This window comes from Vombatus ursinus, unplaced genomic scaffold (genome assembly GCF_900497805.2).
Source record: "Vombatus ursinus unplaced genomic scaffold, bare-nosed wombat genome assembly UNPS02011916.1, whole genome shotgun sequence".
Classification (NCBI taxonomy): domain Eukaryota; kingdom Metazoa; phylum Chordata; class Mammalia; order Diprotodontia; family Vombatidae; genus Vombatus; species Vombatus ursinus.
This window is the reverse complement of record NW_020951694.1, coordinates 2,821,088-2,839,021: the sequence shown is the minus strand read 5'-3', so window position 1 is coordinate 2,839,021 and position 17,934 is coordinate 2,821,088. Positions and strand designations below refer to the sequence as shown.

At 38.6% G+C, this 17,934-nt stretch overlaps 1 protein-coding gene across 1 annotated transcript; it reads left to right on the top strand.

Moving 5' to 3' along the window:
• The first annotated feature begins 1,499 nt into the window (after window positions 1–1,499).
• On the top strand, window positions 1,500–14,523 carry LOC114039363 (SCAN domain-containing protein 3-like). The gene is made up of 3 exons (XM_027857068.1): window positions 1,500–1,919; window positions 9,644–9,791; window positions 12,240–14,523. The coding sequence occupies exons 1-3, from the start codon at window positions 1,500–1,502 to the stop codon at window positions 13,718–13,720; spliced, it is 2,049 nt and encodes a 682-aa protein (XP_027712869.1). The 3' UTR covers window positions 13,721–14,523.
• Window positions 14,524–17,934: the final 3,411 nt, after the last annotated feature.

The following is a 17,934-nucleotide window of genomic DNA, read 5'->3' as shown; positions in this document are numbered from 1 at the left end:
CTGGAACTCTCTCCCTGCTCTTCTCAGCGTCCCTCCACCCCTTCTCGGTTTGCTTCAAGTCTCAAGTAAAGCCCCACCTTCAGTAAGACTTTCCCAGGCCTTTTTAATTTTAGTGCATCCCTGCTAAGATTATCTCCAAAGGATCCTGTCTATTGTTTGCACCTAGATTGTTTGCACGTTGTCTCTGCCATTAGACTGTGAGCTCCCAGAGAACGGGGATTAATTTTGATTTTCTTCGCATAACCTGTACTTAGCGTGGTATACAGTAGGTGCTTAATAAATGTCTGTGGACTTATTGATTTGCCAGGCGCTGTTATATAAATAATGACGTTAACCAACAGATAACGTACCTCGAAAAGTCAAGGGCAAAGAAAGGCTATGGCCGGTTGCCTGTGGTGGGGAAGCAGACTGGAGTAGATAGAGCAAAATAACAGATTAGGGAGCAAAAACAAGCAACTCTTAAACCATCGAGAAGGGGAAGCCTCCGGTGTTCCTAGAAGGGACCCGGAAGTGAAAGCTGCTCACTCTATGGTACTGGAACCACAGCGAATGTGGCTGCCGCCGCCGCAGCTTCCGCAGTGGGTGGGTGTTGAGTTCGAGAGGCTCGCTCTCCGTCCCCGCCCCGCCCTCCTGGGGCACTCTGGCACTTGACTGGTCTGTTTGGGGCAGGAGCTACCGAGGGGAGGAGGGGACTGTGCAGCCGCCCCCTCCCTCTCCCCAGCCCAGGCTCTGCTGGCGCTGAGCGGCCCCGGCCCCTTGGCCCGAGCGAGGCAGAGCTCTGGGGGAGGGGGGGCGGACACAGAACCCGGGGGGGGGGGGGGGGAGCGGGGCGGGGGGGGGCGAAGCGGAGGGACAGACAGTAGTATAGTGGGGAGAGACGCAGAGACTGAGATCTCGGGGAAGAGAGACCAGAAAAGGGAGAGAGACAGAGACCTGGGGTAGGGGAGAGAGACCTCCGGGAAGAAAAAACAGAGACAGGGAGGGGGGCGGGGGAGAGAGAGAGAAGACTGACAGAGGGGACCCCGGGGAGAAAAGAGACTGGGGGGAGGGGAGAGATAGAGCCCCCATGACAACGAGAAATGGAGGGGAGAAGGGGGAGAGGCAGAGACCCCAGGGGAAGGTGGGGAGGAGACAGAGACCTCGGGAGAGAAAGGGAAGAGACCCCAGGGGAAGCAAGAGACAAAGAGACCCTAGAGGGGTAGCAAGACAGAGACAGACCCTGGGAAAGAGTGAGAGACCCCAGCCATCCTTCCCCTTCCCCATCTGCTCCAGCTATTTGGAAGTGAGCTTCCCATTCGAGAAGCCTTGTGTCCCATTTTCTCTGCCCTTCTGTTGCAACCTTGCTTTTCTTTCATTGAGTTGATTGGCAAAGTTCACCATTTCTCAGTGGTAACAATGATTTTCCATATGTCAGGGGTTTGCCTGAAGAAAAGAAAAAAAAAATCTGGAGGGAACTCTCCCTGCTGAAGAGAGCCTTCCCCCAGTTACCCAGGCCCAGGATGACTGAAGCATCCAAGAGGCTCATAGCTCTGGGCCCCCACCTCCCAGAGGACCAGAAGAGAATTCTAAAAGTGAAGGTAGAGGAAGAGCAAGCATGGGGGCAGAAAGGATCCAGATTTCAAGATCCCCTTCCACACACCAGAGACGTTTTCAGACAACGATTCAGACAGTTTTGCTACCAAGAGACTCCTGGGCCCCGTGAGGCCCTAGGCTGCCTTCAGCAACTTTGCCATCAGTGGCTTAGGCCAGAGATCCACACAAAGGAGCAAATCTTGGAACTGCTAGTGCTGGAGCAATTTCTGGCTATCTTGCCTGAGGAGCTCCAGACCTGGGTACAGCAGCATCATCCAGAGAATGGAGAGGAAGCTGTGACTGTGCTGGAGGATTTGGAAAGAGAACTTGATGAACCAAGACAGCAGGTGGGAAGGAGGGATGATTTTTTAGAATGTTTTATCACAGCCCTTTCTAAAAAATGATATCACTGTCACTTCCCAATGTTTCCCCCTCATCCCTGTCCCAGAGAACTCTCTCTAGTAACAAAGCACAGTTATGTAAACAAATCAATATATTGGCCATGTTTGACAGTGTGACCTCATTCCACTCCTATATTCAACCATCTCTTTTATAAAAATAAATTTTATCAGTATATTTTGTTTTTACATAAACTCTATTTCCCCAATATATCCCTCTTCTGTGCCTTCCACAAGAAAAAGAAAAACAGTTCAACAAAAACTTCACATCAAAAAAGTCTGACATATGACACACCCACATTTGAAACCAAGCTTGATGTAATATCACAGCATTCAATTTCTGTTGTTTTTGTTGTTTCTTACATTTACATTGTTGTAGTGATTGTATTGTTTTCCTGATTCTAATTACTGTGTATCAATTCATGTGAATTCTCATGCTTCTCTGCATTCATAATATTTATTAGTGTAGTAATGTTTTGTTACATTCATCTTTCACCCTTGTTTAGCCATCCCCCAATCAATGGGCATCTTTTTTGTTTCATGTTTTTTGCTACTACAAAAGAAGTGGTGCTGTCAATATTTTGGAGTGTATGAGGTCTTTAAAAAAATCCTTGACTTCCTTGGGGTATATGCCTAGTAGTACAATTTCTGGGTCAGACGGTAAGGACATTTTAATTACTTTCTTCACATAATTCCAGATTGCTTTCCAGAATGGCTGGACCAATTCACAGCTGTCTTAACAGTCTGTCTTCAAAGGTCTGATTCCTCAGGGGAGATTTGGGGGCATAGGTTGGAGTGTGGGTTTAACAAGGTAGCCTCTAAAGTCTTATCTAACTGAGATTCTATGAAATAAGTGAAATAATAGTTCCAAAGTGGAAGATATAGAATTTTAGTTACTTTATTTCTGGTTTAATCGATAACTTTATATCGAGCAAATAACAGTCAATGGCTGAATAGAACAGCTGATATATCAAATGAAGATTTTAACCAAATGCAGATGTTCTGCCACTAGAAGTCTATTTTATTGGACTAATAGACAAGTTATTTAGGCATCCATGCTGTCAGCATCCATCCAGAGTGGGCCTGAAACAGATTAAAATGTAACTGGGAAATGTTTAACAAAATAAATGTACAGTAGAACATAGATAAAGTTAATAATGTGTGGTTTTCAAGTAAATATGTGGCTGCAGGGATCTTTATGTACACTTTAGTGGCCTCCCTTTCAGTTTGAGCCAGACACCATTGATTTAGCTATCTGTCTGTCATCTGAAAATCAATTTAGGTAAATACAGAGAAGCTTATCACCAGGTTGGCTCTGGGATGGCAAATTGTTTAGCCACAGCAGCTTATGACACAGGTTGCAATCTTCATCAGTGGATAAAGTACTCACACTTAATAAGTCATTAGGTTAAAAAGTTCATTTGTAAATTAAATATTTGGAAGTGAGAAAGAGTTTTCCAGTGGAAACTTTAAGGGTTATTTTAATCCCACGGCAGCACAAAGAAGGGCTTACTTAGCCCTTAATGAAGCTGAACTGGACTAATATTGTTATGTAACATGATCATCATACTGATAAGTCAGTAGAATCTGGGTTCAAGTTTCACCTCTGCTACATACAAATTGTGGGTCACTAGGCACTTAACCTCTCAGTGCCTCAAGGGATCTAAGACCTTAAGTTGTAGAGAAGGTACCATTCTGCATTGATAGAGAAAATTTTTTATCAGCAGCTCCTTATGAGTGAAATCACAGGTCTAGTCCAAAAAAAAAATCACCATTTAGAGAGTTGCAACACAGGCTCCTAGTCCCCTTAGGCATTCTTCTTCCACTTTGTATACCAACCACAGCAGTTAGGGATCTGTAGCAGTAGAGAGGGGGTCTAGGTCTTGCAGGGTGACTTTTGAGGAACATAAAGGTCTGAGCATTTGGTGACAAGAGTAGTGGTTGAAGAACAGGAGAGAAAAAGAGGAACTTGAAGGGGATCTCAAGCATTATCACTGCCTCAGGAAAATATCAAAGAAGGAAGACAGTTCCTCCTCCTGTGCCTGTGGGGAAGTAAGTCACTAGATGGGGGTTGCCATTTGTAAATTGGAGATTTTTATATGAAATCTCTAACCTAATTATGTATGTTTCCACTTCTGTGAGTCCTATATATATTTTTTAGGAGACTGGGTCTCCCTGAGTTGCTTAGACTAGACTGGAAGGCCACTCATAGACCCTATCCTACTACTGAGCAGCTTGGAAATTTTGACCTCCATTTTTTATTTGGGTCAGTCCACCTCTGCTTAGGTAGCCTGTTATTCTACTGCTCCAAGGAGTTCACTTTATTCGTGCTAGACTTAGTGTGAACACCTAATTGGCATTAGCCCTCCTACAGCTGAAATCTCCTGAGCTCACCAGCCTCAGCCTCTCCAGTATCAGGAATTATAGGAGTGCATTGCCATGCCCAGTCCATATACTTTTGGGGGGGAGGGGGGTTGGGGAGGCAATTAGGGTTAAGTGATTTACCCAGGGGCACACAGCTAGTAAGTGTCTAAGGCTAGGTTTGAACTCATGTACACTTTAGTGGCCTACCTTTCAATTTGAGCCTGACACCATTGATTTAGCTGTCTGTCATCTGAAGATCAACTTAGCTAAATACAGAGAGGCTTATCACCAGGTTGGCTCTAGGGTGGCAAATTGTTTATCCACAGCAGCTTATGACACAAAGAAGCTGCAATCTTCATCAGTGGATAAAGTACTCACACTTAATAAGTCATTAGGTTAAAAAGTTCGTTTGTAAGTTAAATATTTGGAAGTGGGAAAGAGTTTCCAATGGTGTCAGGTCCTCCTGAGTTTTATCCGCTGTGCTACTCTATCCACTGTGCCACCTAGCTGCCCCACCATATACTTTTAATGAGTTAAAGTAAATCAACTTTAGAACATAAGAGATGAATTATTAAATTAGACAAATGGTCCATCTAGTAAACTCTACTATTTCTGAGTAGAGGACCAAAGGATGTTTTGTAGGAAAGTATAGTTGCCTTCCCTGATGTGTGTGTTTCTAAAGTATCCTCATATATATTATTTTCTACCATAGTTTTGAACCTAGTTAGGAATGAAAAAATAATTTTTAAGTGCTTACTATGAGCTAAGTGCTGGGGATAAATAGAAGAGAAAGACAGTCCCTGTTTCCTCAAGGAGCTTATTTTCTAATGGGGAAGACAACACATAGAAAAGGTTTCACCTGCAAATCAGAAGTAAAGATCCTTGGCCCTTTGTTTTGTATCACTTCATAAAAGTGTTCTATATTTACATTCTTCATATTTTTAAAGTGTTAATTGCATCATAAGTTTCTATGTCATTACTATATATTTTTATTTATTTTTTATATAAAATTGTTTATTTTAAATTTAAATACAAAATGAGAAAAGATAATACTGCCATGTACACAGCAGACCATAGGAGAGGATTCAATTATAAAACAATACATTTCCATTCCACGAAAACCTATATAATAAATACTACGTATTGTCTTCAGAGCTGCCCAGCTTTTCTTTGCTTCCCTGTTGGTTTTCTTTTGTTCTCTGCTGTGTCCTTTTTACTTTATTTTTTTCCCCTCTGTCTCCCCCTTCCCCACCCTACAGAAGGCTACAATTAAGTGTGAATATATATATGCATATACATAGATATCTATAAACATGTGCATATATACACGTTCGTTCATACACATATATGTAAGACTTCACTATGCCTATTTCCACCTGTCATGTTTCTGTTAGGGTGGATAGCATCTTCCTTAATAGGTCCAAGTCTTCCCATGTGATGTACCACATTTTAACAGACCTTTCCCCTGTTTTTAGACTTTTAGGTTCTTTCCAGCTTTTTTTTCATTGCAAATAATGTAGCTTTAAACTCTTTAAACAGATCATTCTTTTTACAGATCATTCTCTTTTTGTTACAAGTATTATGAACACTTAGGGCATATTCTCAGTAATGTAATTAAGTCAAAGAATATAACTATTTTTGTAACTTCAATTGTAAGCTGCTAGATTGCTTTCCAAAAAGATTCTAATAGTTTGCAATTGTATCAGTCATGAATGAGGACCAGCCTTTAATTATTTTTGCCAGTTTGATCAGTAAGAGATAGTAACTCAATGTTGGTTTAATTTATATCCTTCATTATTAGTATTTTTCAAGTGATTGCTAACAATTTATGTTTTCACTTTTGAAAACTGTTCTTTGACCATTGACCCATCTTTGTATGTTTTTAATACATTATTATGTTTTAAATATCAAGTTTTATCTACCATATTTGCCATAAGTATTTTTCCAATCTGTCATTTTTCTTTTGATTATATTGTTTTGTTTGTGCAGAAATTTTTTATTGAAATATAATCATACACATTTATCTTTCCTTAGCAACTTCCATGTTCTATCACATTCTTCCATTTTCTAGTAGTTCTGTCTTTTTTTTATCTAAAATTAGAAATCATTGAATTGGAATTCACTGAGATACTTTGTGGTATACAGTGGTGATCTAATTCCACTTCCTGCCCTATAGTTATCCAATTTTTCCAAGTACATTTGTTCTTAGTATTTTGATACTACAGTGGATCTCTGAACTAACTCCTCAATGTGGATATTTTCTCCAGTAATGTAGATTTTAATGTAGATTGCCTATCCCCTGTTATCCTAGGCAGCTCTTATCTGTATCTTCCTTTAAATTTTCCAAAGGGATCTACTCAACATGCAAGCCTTCATTTAGTTCTTGTGACATAGAATGGATAGCAGTGGAACTCATAGTTTGTTTCATAATATGCCATCATTATCCCTCACTCTTACCACTTGAAAGTTTATCAAACAGTAATCTTTTGTAAGCATTTGTATAATCTGATATCTCTGTTCCATACCACTAATTTGTTATTATTATTTTGCCCAGTGCCTTATAGTTTTGAGGATAACCAGTTTGTAATATATGTTAAAATCTGGGAGTATAAAACTATTGGCTTTCCCCTCTAGTTTGTGTCTTATTCTTGTTTTTGTTTTTCCATATATATAATTATATGTGTATAAAAATACACACACACATAATTTTCTCTAATTCCTTGGAATAACCCCTCAGTTTTTTTATTGTTATTGCACTAGATGTGTAAATTAATTTGGAGAGTATTGTCATTTTCTTCCTAATAATCTGATCCATCAATGAACATGGACTATTTCTCTATCTCAGTGTTTTAACATTTTTTGTTTTATAGACCTCTTTGGCAATCTGGTGATCCCTTTTAGTCCCTTTCCCAAATAATGTGTTTAAATGCTTAAAGTAAAATATATAGCATTTCAAAGGAAACTGATTATATTGAAATACAGTTATCAAAATAGTTAAATAACAAATCCTCAGGTTAACCCTTTATGCTTGTAGGTCTTTCTTTTGTTTCAATCATTACACTTATGGTTCTTAATAATAATCATAATACTTTTCGGTATTTACAAAGCACTTTTCACATGAACTCGTGTATTTGTAGTTAGACTAATGCCTTGTATTTGTTTTTTATTATTATTTTAAAGTTTCTTTTTATGCTGGTTTTTTTCCCTCTTTATTACTAGTAAATAAGCAGTGACTAAAGGGTTAATTTTGAGTCCTGCAATGTTCCTAAACTCATTGACATATTTTTTTTGATTGAGACAGTTTTGGTATGAGATTTGACAAATGAATCCTTGTTTATTCTTTATGAATTTTACAAAATTTGAGCATATGCCTTGTAATCATCCATCTTTCTGAAATGAAAAACCCTAACTTTTTTAGTTGGCCTTCACATAGACACTTCCTGATCATTTTAACCACCTCTTTTTGCTCATTCTTCAACTTTGTGTTTTTCTAAAAGTAGAGTGACTAAAATTCACACTGAATAACTGGTAGGAGCATGTCATATTTTTGTAAAAGTACAGAGAAATACTTTCTGGGCATTTCAAGTATGTCACTTTGTTGACTTTTTTTGGCTTCTGTAACCTTTGGTCTGATGTCTTTGGCATATAATCTGCAATAACTGAGATAACTGAGAGCTAATTATTTTACAGATATCATTTTGATTATTTTTTTTCCCTCAGTGGATCTGCTTCCCTTTACCTATACTGAAGCTTTACTATCACTTTTCTTTGGACTTCATCCCACTTTGTGAGGAATTCCTTTAGTTTATCTCTGTCTGTTATTTCACTGCATGGAAGGATTTTAGTGTCACTTCCAAGCTTGGAGATTTACTGTGTACTCCTTCCAGAACATTTACAAAATTTTAAATTACAAAGCTAACCACAGATCCCTGGAGGGATGAATGAATATATCTCTGTCCTAAGAAATACTTGCTTATTTATTATCATAAGGAAAATTATAATCATTATCATTTTTCATTTATAGAGAGCATAATAATAATTTCCAAAGCACATTTACATATAACCTGTTTCCTGTTGAATCAGAGTCATTTCTCTATTCATGACAAAACATTCACTTGTTGTTTGGTTGTTTCAGTTGTGTCTTCATGACCCCATTTGGGGTTTTCTTGGCAAAGATACTGGAATGGTTTGCCATTTCTTTCTCTAGCTCATTTTACAAATGAGGAACTGAGACGAAGATTAAGTGACTTGCCCAAGGTCACATATATAGTAAGTGTTTGAGGCCAGATTTGAATTCACAAAGGAATTTTCCTGACTCCAGGTCTGGCACTTTATCCACTTCACCACTTAGCTGACCCAAAACCTTCTTTTGTCTGGTCTTTGGTATGAACCTTGAGCAAAGGTCTTTTGAAATTCTGAACAGATGGTCCACATATACATTTGCTCCAATAGTAAGTTATTCCTTTACAGAAACTATTTTGTCTTTTTCTTATTAGGTTACACTTTCCACTCTCTATGGAAGGTAGATTCTACCAGCTTGATTACTGGGCATGTCACTCAAGCTCTCTGGGCCCCACTTTCTTCATCTATAAAATGAGGTGGCAACTAAGTTCCCCCAAAAAGAATGGAATACACCTCCTCCCTCAGAGTAGAGAGGTGGGAAACTATTGGGACAAAATATTTTATATGTTATCAGACATGGTCTTTGTTTTGGACTTTTTTGCTTACCAGTTTTTCTTTATCATAAAGGGAGGGTTCAGTCTGGAGAAGGGATGGACAATGACTGATAGACAAAAGGCACCAATAAATTTTTTTGAATGGGAAGTTTGGCTTATATGAACTCTAAGATACTTTTCAGTTCAGTAATTCAGTGTGAATTTTTTATTCATTAATTTATTTATGTCACTGATTTTTTAATTGCCAATATAAAAAGTAGGTACCACATGGTTTTGGCTAATAAAAGCTCATCTGAGTTTAGCCACTTTCATTTTCATTTTGTCTGTGATAGTGATCAGATTAAGATTTTCAGATGAAAGTTAAGAAGGACTCATGTAGCTGGATCTATAAACTGACATTGTTTTCATTCACTTTATGCCCCCAGTACCAAAAAGCTATACATCCCCTCCTCTTCTATTATATTAGTCTGCCTTTGGCAGAATTTGTTTTTCTCTTGTCCTGCTCTTCAGTACCCTTGAGGATTTATTGAAAACTGTTCTCTGAGGGATATTTCTTGAGGTCTCTTCTGAGCTTTTAACTCCAGTTACTCTAGAAATTCCTTCACAAGCCCAAGTGTGCCTAATTATCCTTAGGTCCCATCAGGTGCTCATGGACAGGAAATGGTCTTGGAGGAAATAGTACCCCTGGAAGGAGGCCAGGAGTCTTCAGGTGCCCAACTCCAACCCATGGATGCCAATCTGGAATGTGAATCTCCAGAACCACACACCCTACAAGACAATGGTGAGGAATAGGATTTCTTCTGGGGAAAAGAATGGAAGTTGGTTGGGGGAAATGCTCAGTCAGGGAGAGAATGTCAGACCTCCATTCCTTCTATTTCTTCTGGAAATAATGATAATGTTAACAAAAGAAGTAAGCAAATCAAATGGTAAATCAACACAATTTTATCACTGTTAACTTATATGTTCATCTGTATTGTGGGTAATCTACCTGTGAATTAATCTAGAACAGTAGTTCTCAAAGTGAGATAGTTTTAGGGGTCTACAAGGTCAAAGCCATTTTCATAATTCCGTAATTTCTTAATTTGTGATACAGTAAATATTGATGGATATAACCCATATAAACAAAAGCTCTTTGGTGGGCGAGGTCCTCAATTTTTAAGAGTATAAAGAGGTACTAAGGCCAAAAAGTTTGAAAACCACTGGAGTGAAGCATATACATGTAAAACCCAACCAATAATCTTTTGCCCTTCTAGGCACTGTTTAAATGAAGTGGCAGCCATTTTAAAGTTCTGGCACGTTAATATCCCCAGCTGACTTGATAACCTGTTAGATTTCTTATTATGACAAATGCCATACATTTGAGTACAGAAGAGAATCTAAAACAGTCATTTTTTTCTTAACCATTTATTTCGTATTTGGGTAAAAAATTGTGATAAAGTAAAGTAAACCTCTTCTTTTCCTTGTCACTTATTCTCAGCTACTCTCTCTTCTGTTTACAACCCTATCCTTTGATGCTAAGTTCATTTATTTCTGAATCCATCCATTTCTAACTTTCTTTTGATTCTCAACTGGTATCTCTTCAGTTATTTTTTCCCAACCCCTTCATCATCTGTGTCCATGCTTTTATAGTGCTCATCATCCTATCTGGGTACTTGTAATTAACATGCTGCTTCTTATACTTCATTTCCTTTATCTTGTCATCAAAAAGCATTTATTAAATACCTGATTTGCACATGACTCTGTGCTGAACACTTTATAAAGCTACAGTCACAATGTATTAGCTTTTAATCTATGTTAGACAACTAACATGATATATAGACAATAAATTACAGCAGAATTCATCACATAGTGGCTCAGCACTGGAAAGCTGGTACTTAAACTGCAGCTTAAGTGTAGATCTTTACATTTACACATGTAAGAAAAATCACCATAATTATTAGTCTTCCATTTCAAAGTAAATCAGTCAACAGCATTTGAACAGCTGTGTCTTGCTGAGTCTGTGCTAAGTCCTGTGAGGAATATAAAGTAGGATCCATTCCCCCAAGAAGCTTGCACTGTTTTGGGAGAGTCAACTCACAAATAACAAAACATTACAGAAAACAAAAATTGTGTGATAAAGGCACTGTGCCAAAGGAGTTCAAAGAAAACAGATCTCTGTACTGGAGTCATCAAGAGAAGGCTTTTTGGAAGATTTGAGATTGATGTATTACAGTTGACAATTTATGAACATTGGATCAGAGGCTCAGTAAAAAATGTAACTTTAGATGGGCCTGGTATGTAAAATGATAGTGATTATAATATTTTTAAAAATTGAAATGACTATTAGCCAGCTCCTTTCAGGCACTTCCAAGTAGAGTTTATTTGATAATTATGAATTAGTCTTATCTCATCATTAAAAAAAAATCTTTCAAAAGACCTTTACTTAACAGTGCTTTATATGAATAGTTTTAATTTCTCTATATACTTGATAACAATAAGCCAATGGACCATAATTCAGACTTTCCACTGGTTTGTACTGACTTCCCATACCCTTCCCATTAGTTCATTATTAATAAGTTGTGTCTTTATGAATGAAACAAACTGTGAAACCAAGACATCAAAATTATGGCACAGACCCCAGATGTGGGCAGAACAGACAACTTGACTGTCTCAAACTTGAAATAAAGATTAATTTTGGACACTAGCTAGTAGACGTTAATTACTGTTCTTGTTCAAGCTCATCTGGCCAAAGACTTTTCCCTATGTAGTAATTGTTATTAGTGTTAGTAATAATAATGCTAATTTGCCCATTTCACATAGAAGAGGTTTTGTTTAAAGCTAGTCCACAATACTTCCCAGGAAAATTCTTTTTTCCCTCTTATATCATCACTCTGTAATATCAGGTCTCCCTTAGCAACTAAAAGTCATGGGAAAAGGGCTAGACTGGCTTCAGGTAACCTGGATTATTGTCATGGCCCTCCTGAGTATCAGTTTCCATATACATAAGATGAGGAGGATAAAGTAGTTGATTTATAAGGTCCCTTCAAATTCTACCATTCTTTGATTCTCTTTCCACTTTAATCTTCCTTTTGTAAACTGTTCATATTTTCAGGTTTGGCCTTCTTGAAATAAGGTTTTGTATTTCCCTTTTGTCCTTTACCTCCCATCAGACTCTAGGAGCTTCATAAGGTAGTATTTACCTTCCTTATTACACACCTCAAAGTTCTGAATGGTTGCTTTGTGTTTTTAGGATTTTTGTGGTTCTCCATGATGTCTCAACGTGCAGGAGATAAAGACATTGTTAGTTCAAATGGAGGTGAAGTGGAAATACAGCCAAAAAGCATGAGAGAAAAGTTCCTTAGCGATCTTGCAAGTCTACTGAAAAGCAAAAGTAATAACACAAAGATATTTTCTAAAGAGAAATACTGTCAACTCATAAAGGAAGTAAAAGAAGCTAAAGCAAAGGCAAAAAAGGAATCCGTTGATTATCGCCGTTTGGCCAGATTTGATGTGATCCTTATACAAGGAAATGAGAAACTGATTGAGGCTGTTAATGGAGAGACAGAAAAAATACGATATTATTTACACAGTGAAGACTTATTTGACATCTTGCATAATACACATCTCAGTATTGGTCATGGTGGGCGTACCCGTATGGAAAAAGAGTTGCAACCAAAATATAAAAATATCACAAAAGAGGTTATAATGTTATACTTAACTCTTTGCAAGCCTTGTCAACAAAAGAATTCAAAGCCACCAAAAAAATGTATTGTGTCTAAGCCCATGAAGGAAGTTAATTCAAGATGCCAAGTTGAGCTCATTGACATGCAGTTAAATCCTGATGGAGAATACAAGTTTATTATGAGTTATCAGGATCACCAAACAAAATTAAGTTTTTTGCGGCCATTAAAATCAAGAAGGTCTGAGGAAGTGGCCCATGCTTTGTTGGATATTTTTACGATTATTGGAGCACCCAATGTTTTACAGTCTGAACACGGAAGAGATTTTTCAAGCCATATCGTCAATGAACTGAGCATGATGTGGTCAAAACTAAAAATTGTCCATGGAAAGCCTCGGCCCTGTCAGAGCCATGGTTCTGTGGTACAGCCTAAGTACGACATCCAGAGTATGATGATTTCCTGGATGCAAAAGAACAACTCCTTGCACTGGTCAGAAGGTCTTTGGTTCATTCAAATGATGAAAAATCAACCCTTTCACAGAAACATGCAGCACACTCCGTGTGAAATTGTATTTGACTCTGGAAACAAAGTTGATCTGTCTACTTCTAATTTAGCTGAAGACATTGTCCATCTGAACACAGAGGGTCATTTAGAACAGTCTGAAAAAAAAGCAGAAAGTAGCCTGAAAGTTAATGAGGCTGGAAATGACAGTAATGACGTGGAAGAGAACCTTAATATAACAACTCCTAAAGTACCTGAACTCACTTCTCCCACTCAGGGCAGCCTAAATTTTTCATCCTGTGTGGTTTGTGAAAAAGAATGGACTGGTGCTCATTGTAAATTGTGTAATAGGGATGTCCATGCAGTCTGTGGCATATCCTCCTGGGATGAGGTAGAAGGATGTAGCCCAAAAGTCACATGCAGTTTTTGTTGTGGGACTCAAACAATGAAAAGGAAGCATACCAATACCCATGGAAGTTTGCCTACCCAGGCAACCAAAATGCTGAAACAATCAGAGTCTAAGTTTTCAACAGCCAAAGTTGGAGATTGAGTGAGAGTTTGAATGTCGAATATAAGTTGAGACTGAAGGAAACCTAGAAGCTGAGATCTTGATGAGTGATAAGGGTATAAGTATGATATGGAGCATGTTTGACTGAAACAAAGTTCTTTGAAGTTATGGCCATTGTGAAGTCAATGTTTGTATAGAAGGGCTAATGATTTTGAATGATGTTTCTAAAGAAGAAGGTTAGAAGCTGTAACTTTCAGTCACATCTCTATTATTGGCCTGTCATTGTGGATTTTAGACCTATAGTTCCTTTTTGGTGGAAGGCACTGGGAATAGCTAAGAAATAAGGGTCCAAAGATGAGTGTAGGGTGTGTGTGTGTGTCTGTGTGTGTCTGTTTGTGTGTCAGTATGTAGGGTATGAAGGTAAGATTTGGGAAAGATTTTATGTTAAGTAGGGAAATTAAAGTGAATTTGGGTGGGGAAGTCAGTTGAGACATGGTATTAACTTGTGGTGAGAAGTATGAGTGTGGAGGCTACAGGTTGGTTTATTTGGGCAAGAGTTGAATTCAGCAAGGACATAACATTTCAGATTTATGTTCCAATGATGACGTTAGGTAGAGGAGAATTGAAGTCAGACAGTGGTTTTGAGATTAAGAGGTATGTGCTCAAGTCAGGATTTTTGAGGCCAAGTAAGCTTGGCCAAATTGGATGAAGGGGCGAATTCAGACAGGAGGGTGGGTTATTTTAGGGTGGAAAATGCAATCAAGTAGAAATAGTGAGTTTAACTGGTAGGAGGTGAGTTTAAGCAGGGGATTTGGGAAGTGGGCTAGGGAGTTTAAGTTGGAGGAATAAGGATAGTTTAGCCTAAGAGTTGGGCACTTTGAAATGAAGCAGGATGGATGACTGTGGTAGTGAAATGAATTTGAGCACAGTGTTTCAGGTCTTTGGGGCAGTATCTGGGCAAATATAATGAGTTGAGAGCAGAGGAGTAGTTTTTATATTGCTTCCCTGGCATCTAGACTGAGCCCTACAGCCTTTATTAAATTGCACACAGACCAGTGAATGAGCAGAATGTCAGGTCAAACAGGGCATTGGAGGTCCAGTGAGGGACTGAGGATTTAGGTGTTTGGAAGAATATGGAACATACCAAAATCATTATAGAAAGTGAGATCCAGGCAATGTGATGCTGAAAGATGCCTAGGTAAAACTAAAGATTTTAAAAATTCAAAATGCCACTAATACTTCAGATTTTTTTTTTAATAGAAATGTGAAAACTGACAAAGGGCTGGCTTCCCAAACTGAGGAACTGGGGAAAAAAAAGATTTTCTAACCCAGCTCTGCAACCGCCTTCGTGTTATATACTCTGTTGTATTTTGATTTTAATAAAACCTGATAGCCTTTACAAAATTCTGTTTGGGCGGGATTTAAGGTGCCTTTCTTCCTGTTCTTTTACTTTGCCATCTCCCTTTAACTGGTCATCATACGGAACTGAAGTCTATGGTTTTTTTTTTAATCTTGTATTCATTGAATAAAGGTTTATGTTCTTTATTTTAAAATTTTTTTTTAAGCATGGAGATTAACATGTTTCTAAGTATATACATATATATTCTCTCAAACTGGTCAAACAGAATGTCAGCCTGGCAGACTTGGAACCTTGTCTCTAGCCTAGGTTCTGCAAACTTTCTAGCTGAGTGGCTTGGGGCAAATCATTTAATCTTGTTGGGATCCATTTTCTTCATTGTCAAAATGAGAAAGTTTGCACTATATGATTGACTAAGGCTACTTTCAACTCTAATGTTCAAATTGGGGATTTTTTTTGGTTGTTTTTCTGTGGGTCTTTGATAGAAAAATCACATTTTCCCCTCTCTCCTAATCTTTTCAAGTAACTGGTAAGTCAAGGCAATAAGCACTGATTAAGTTATCTACTACATGACAAAGAAAAGCTAGATAAAGGACCAGGTGGATATAATAAATTGAGGAAAGGTGCTAGCATTGAAGGTCAGGAAAAAGCTTCTTGTAAAAGGTCAGATTTTAGCTGGGACTTGAAGGAAGCCCAAGACTAGATGAGGATAGATAACATGCCGTACCTGGGACAGCCAGTCAAAATGCCCAGTCAGGAGATAGGAATGTCTTGTTTGAGAAGGGACATATACAAGAGATGTTATTAACATAAGCTCAACAGGACTTGGGAAATGATTGGATATGGGAGGGTGAGCATATAACCTAATCCTCAGTGTTATTTGGTTTAGCCAGGATTTGTGACTTCCCAAAAGGCAAATGATATTGTCTTATGACAGAACTTAGAAGTTACGTTTCTTCTCCATACCTTGGTCTCATTTATTTATTATTAACACAAGGACCTTAGTCTCATTCAAATAGCCTCCAAATAGTAGGTCTTCAAGATACCAAACTTAAGCATTTATTACAAGAACCCTGGGTAAGACTGTATAGTAGGTGGTTTTTCTTTTCTTCCTCCTTAATTCCCCAGCCTTTGCCATTTTCCTTGGTTTTCAGGAACAATACCTTCCTCATACCCTGTCACCTAGCGTTCTAAATCTAGAGGATCTGAGGAATCAGGGAGAATAATATCAACCAATCAAAACTAATATTCTAGGGGCAGCTAGGTGGCACAGTGGGCAGAGTGCCTGGCCTGAAGTCAGGAAAATGAGTTAAATTTGGCCTCAGACCCTAGGCAAGTCACAGCCTCTGTTTGCCTCAGTTTCTTCATCTATAGAATGGAGGTAGTAATAACACCTACCCCCCAGGGTTGTTACTGAGGGAATGAATTTTGTGCAGGGCCTTGAAGCACAGGAAATCAACAAACAATATGTAGGTATTTCCCAATTTGAGGAAATAGGATTTCTAAGTTCTAGAAGTGGGAAAGGCAAATTGAGTTTGGGACAGTGAGTAGTCTAGAATGGCTACAGTGCAAGGATTTTCAAAGGAGCAAGGAGAGAGAGTGAAGCACCACTGGTGGCATGGTGGATAAAGTGCTGGCCCTGGAGTCAGGAAGACTCATCTCCCTGAGTTCAAATCTGGCCTTCAGACACTTACTAGCTGTGTTACCCTGGGTGAGTCATTTAACCCTGTTTGCCTCAGTTTCTTCATCTGTAAAATAAGCTGGAGAAGGAAATGGCAAATGTCAAACCCAGAAAATAAATGACAAAAAAGTCATAGAGGTTATGCAACAACTGTTAACTCTGAAAATACCAAAGAGCTCACAAAGGTTATACAGCAACTTCCAAAAGGTTATAAAAAAAAAAACCCAGAAACTGATGCTTATGGATCCTGAGTTCACTTAGCACCCCTCTCCAACCTCCTATGCTGTCTGCAGCAAGGCTGCACTAGCAGACCCAAGTACACAACACAGGCTTACATCAAACTTGCCCTTCACCTCATCTCCCCTCCCTCTTTTCAGTGCTATGAAGACCCCAACTCCAGGCTGTGGATGTTAGTTTGGGACTCAAAAATCAGCTTCGCTGTATCCCTACAGGAACAGTAATTTGCTGAGGGCTGTAACCTGGAAGTATCAGCACTGCAAAGTTCTGAACTGTTGATGCTGGGGAAAACAGGTTCTGAACTGCCAGTGCCAAGTCAGAGAACTGAGGAACATGAGGAATGGGACAAGTCACCAGGACAGGACACCATGCATATGAGGGGGGGCAGGGAGAGGGGCTGTGTAGGACTCCACCAAGCCTGAAAGAAGAGCACAGCATCCATTTGGGGCCAGTTCTGATCATCCAAAAGTCAAGTAGGGCAGAGACCTAGAGCTGTGAATTGTTAATTGAGGCATTTTGAGATCTATCTCCCAAGGAAACCATAATTACAGAGGAGGGAGTCAGGAAGTGAATGATAAGAATAATAAGGTAGGATGGAGGGAGATTGATAGTACCAAAGATTTCATTAAGAAGAAATCTCAAGAACATAAATAGTTAAGTCAACAGGAAAAACAGTAGCAACAAAAGGAAATATGACTTCCAGGTCTAGTTAATGAATTCAAGCATCTATGAATAAATACTACAAAGTAAAGGAAAATGATTCAACACTTGATGAGATAGAGAACCTTGTGGAATTTGAGGAGAACATGGAAAGGGCCTAATGAACCCAGACTCAGGTTGGGGTGGAAAATGTGATCTGCTGTACGAAAATAAAAGTATGGTTCCAAACCTAGAATAAGTTGCAGAGTCTTAACAATAAAAGAGAAACTTGTAGAATGTCTCCATGTTCACTGGGTTTGGCTGAGCTCTGTCCTTTGTGTC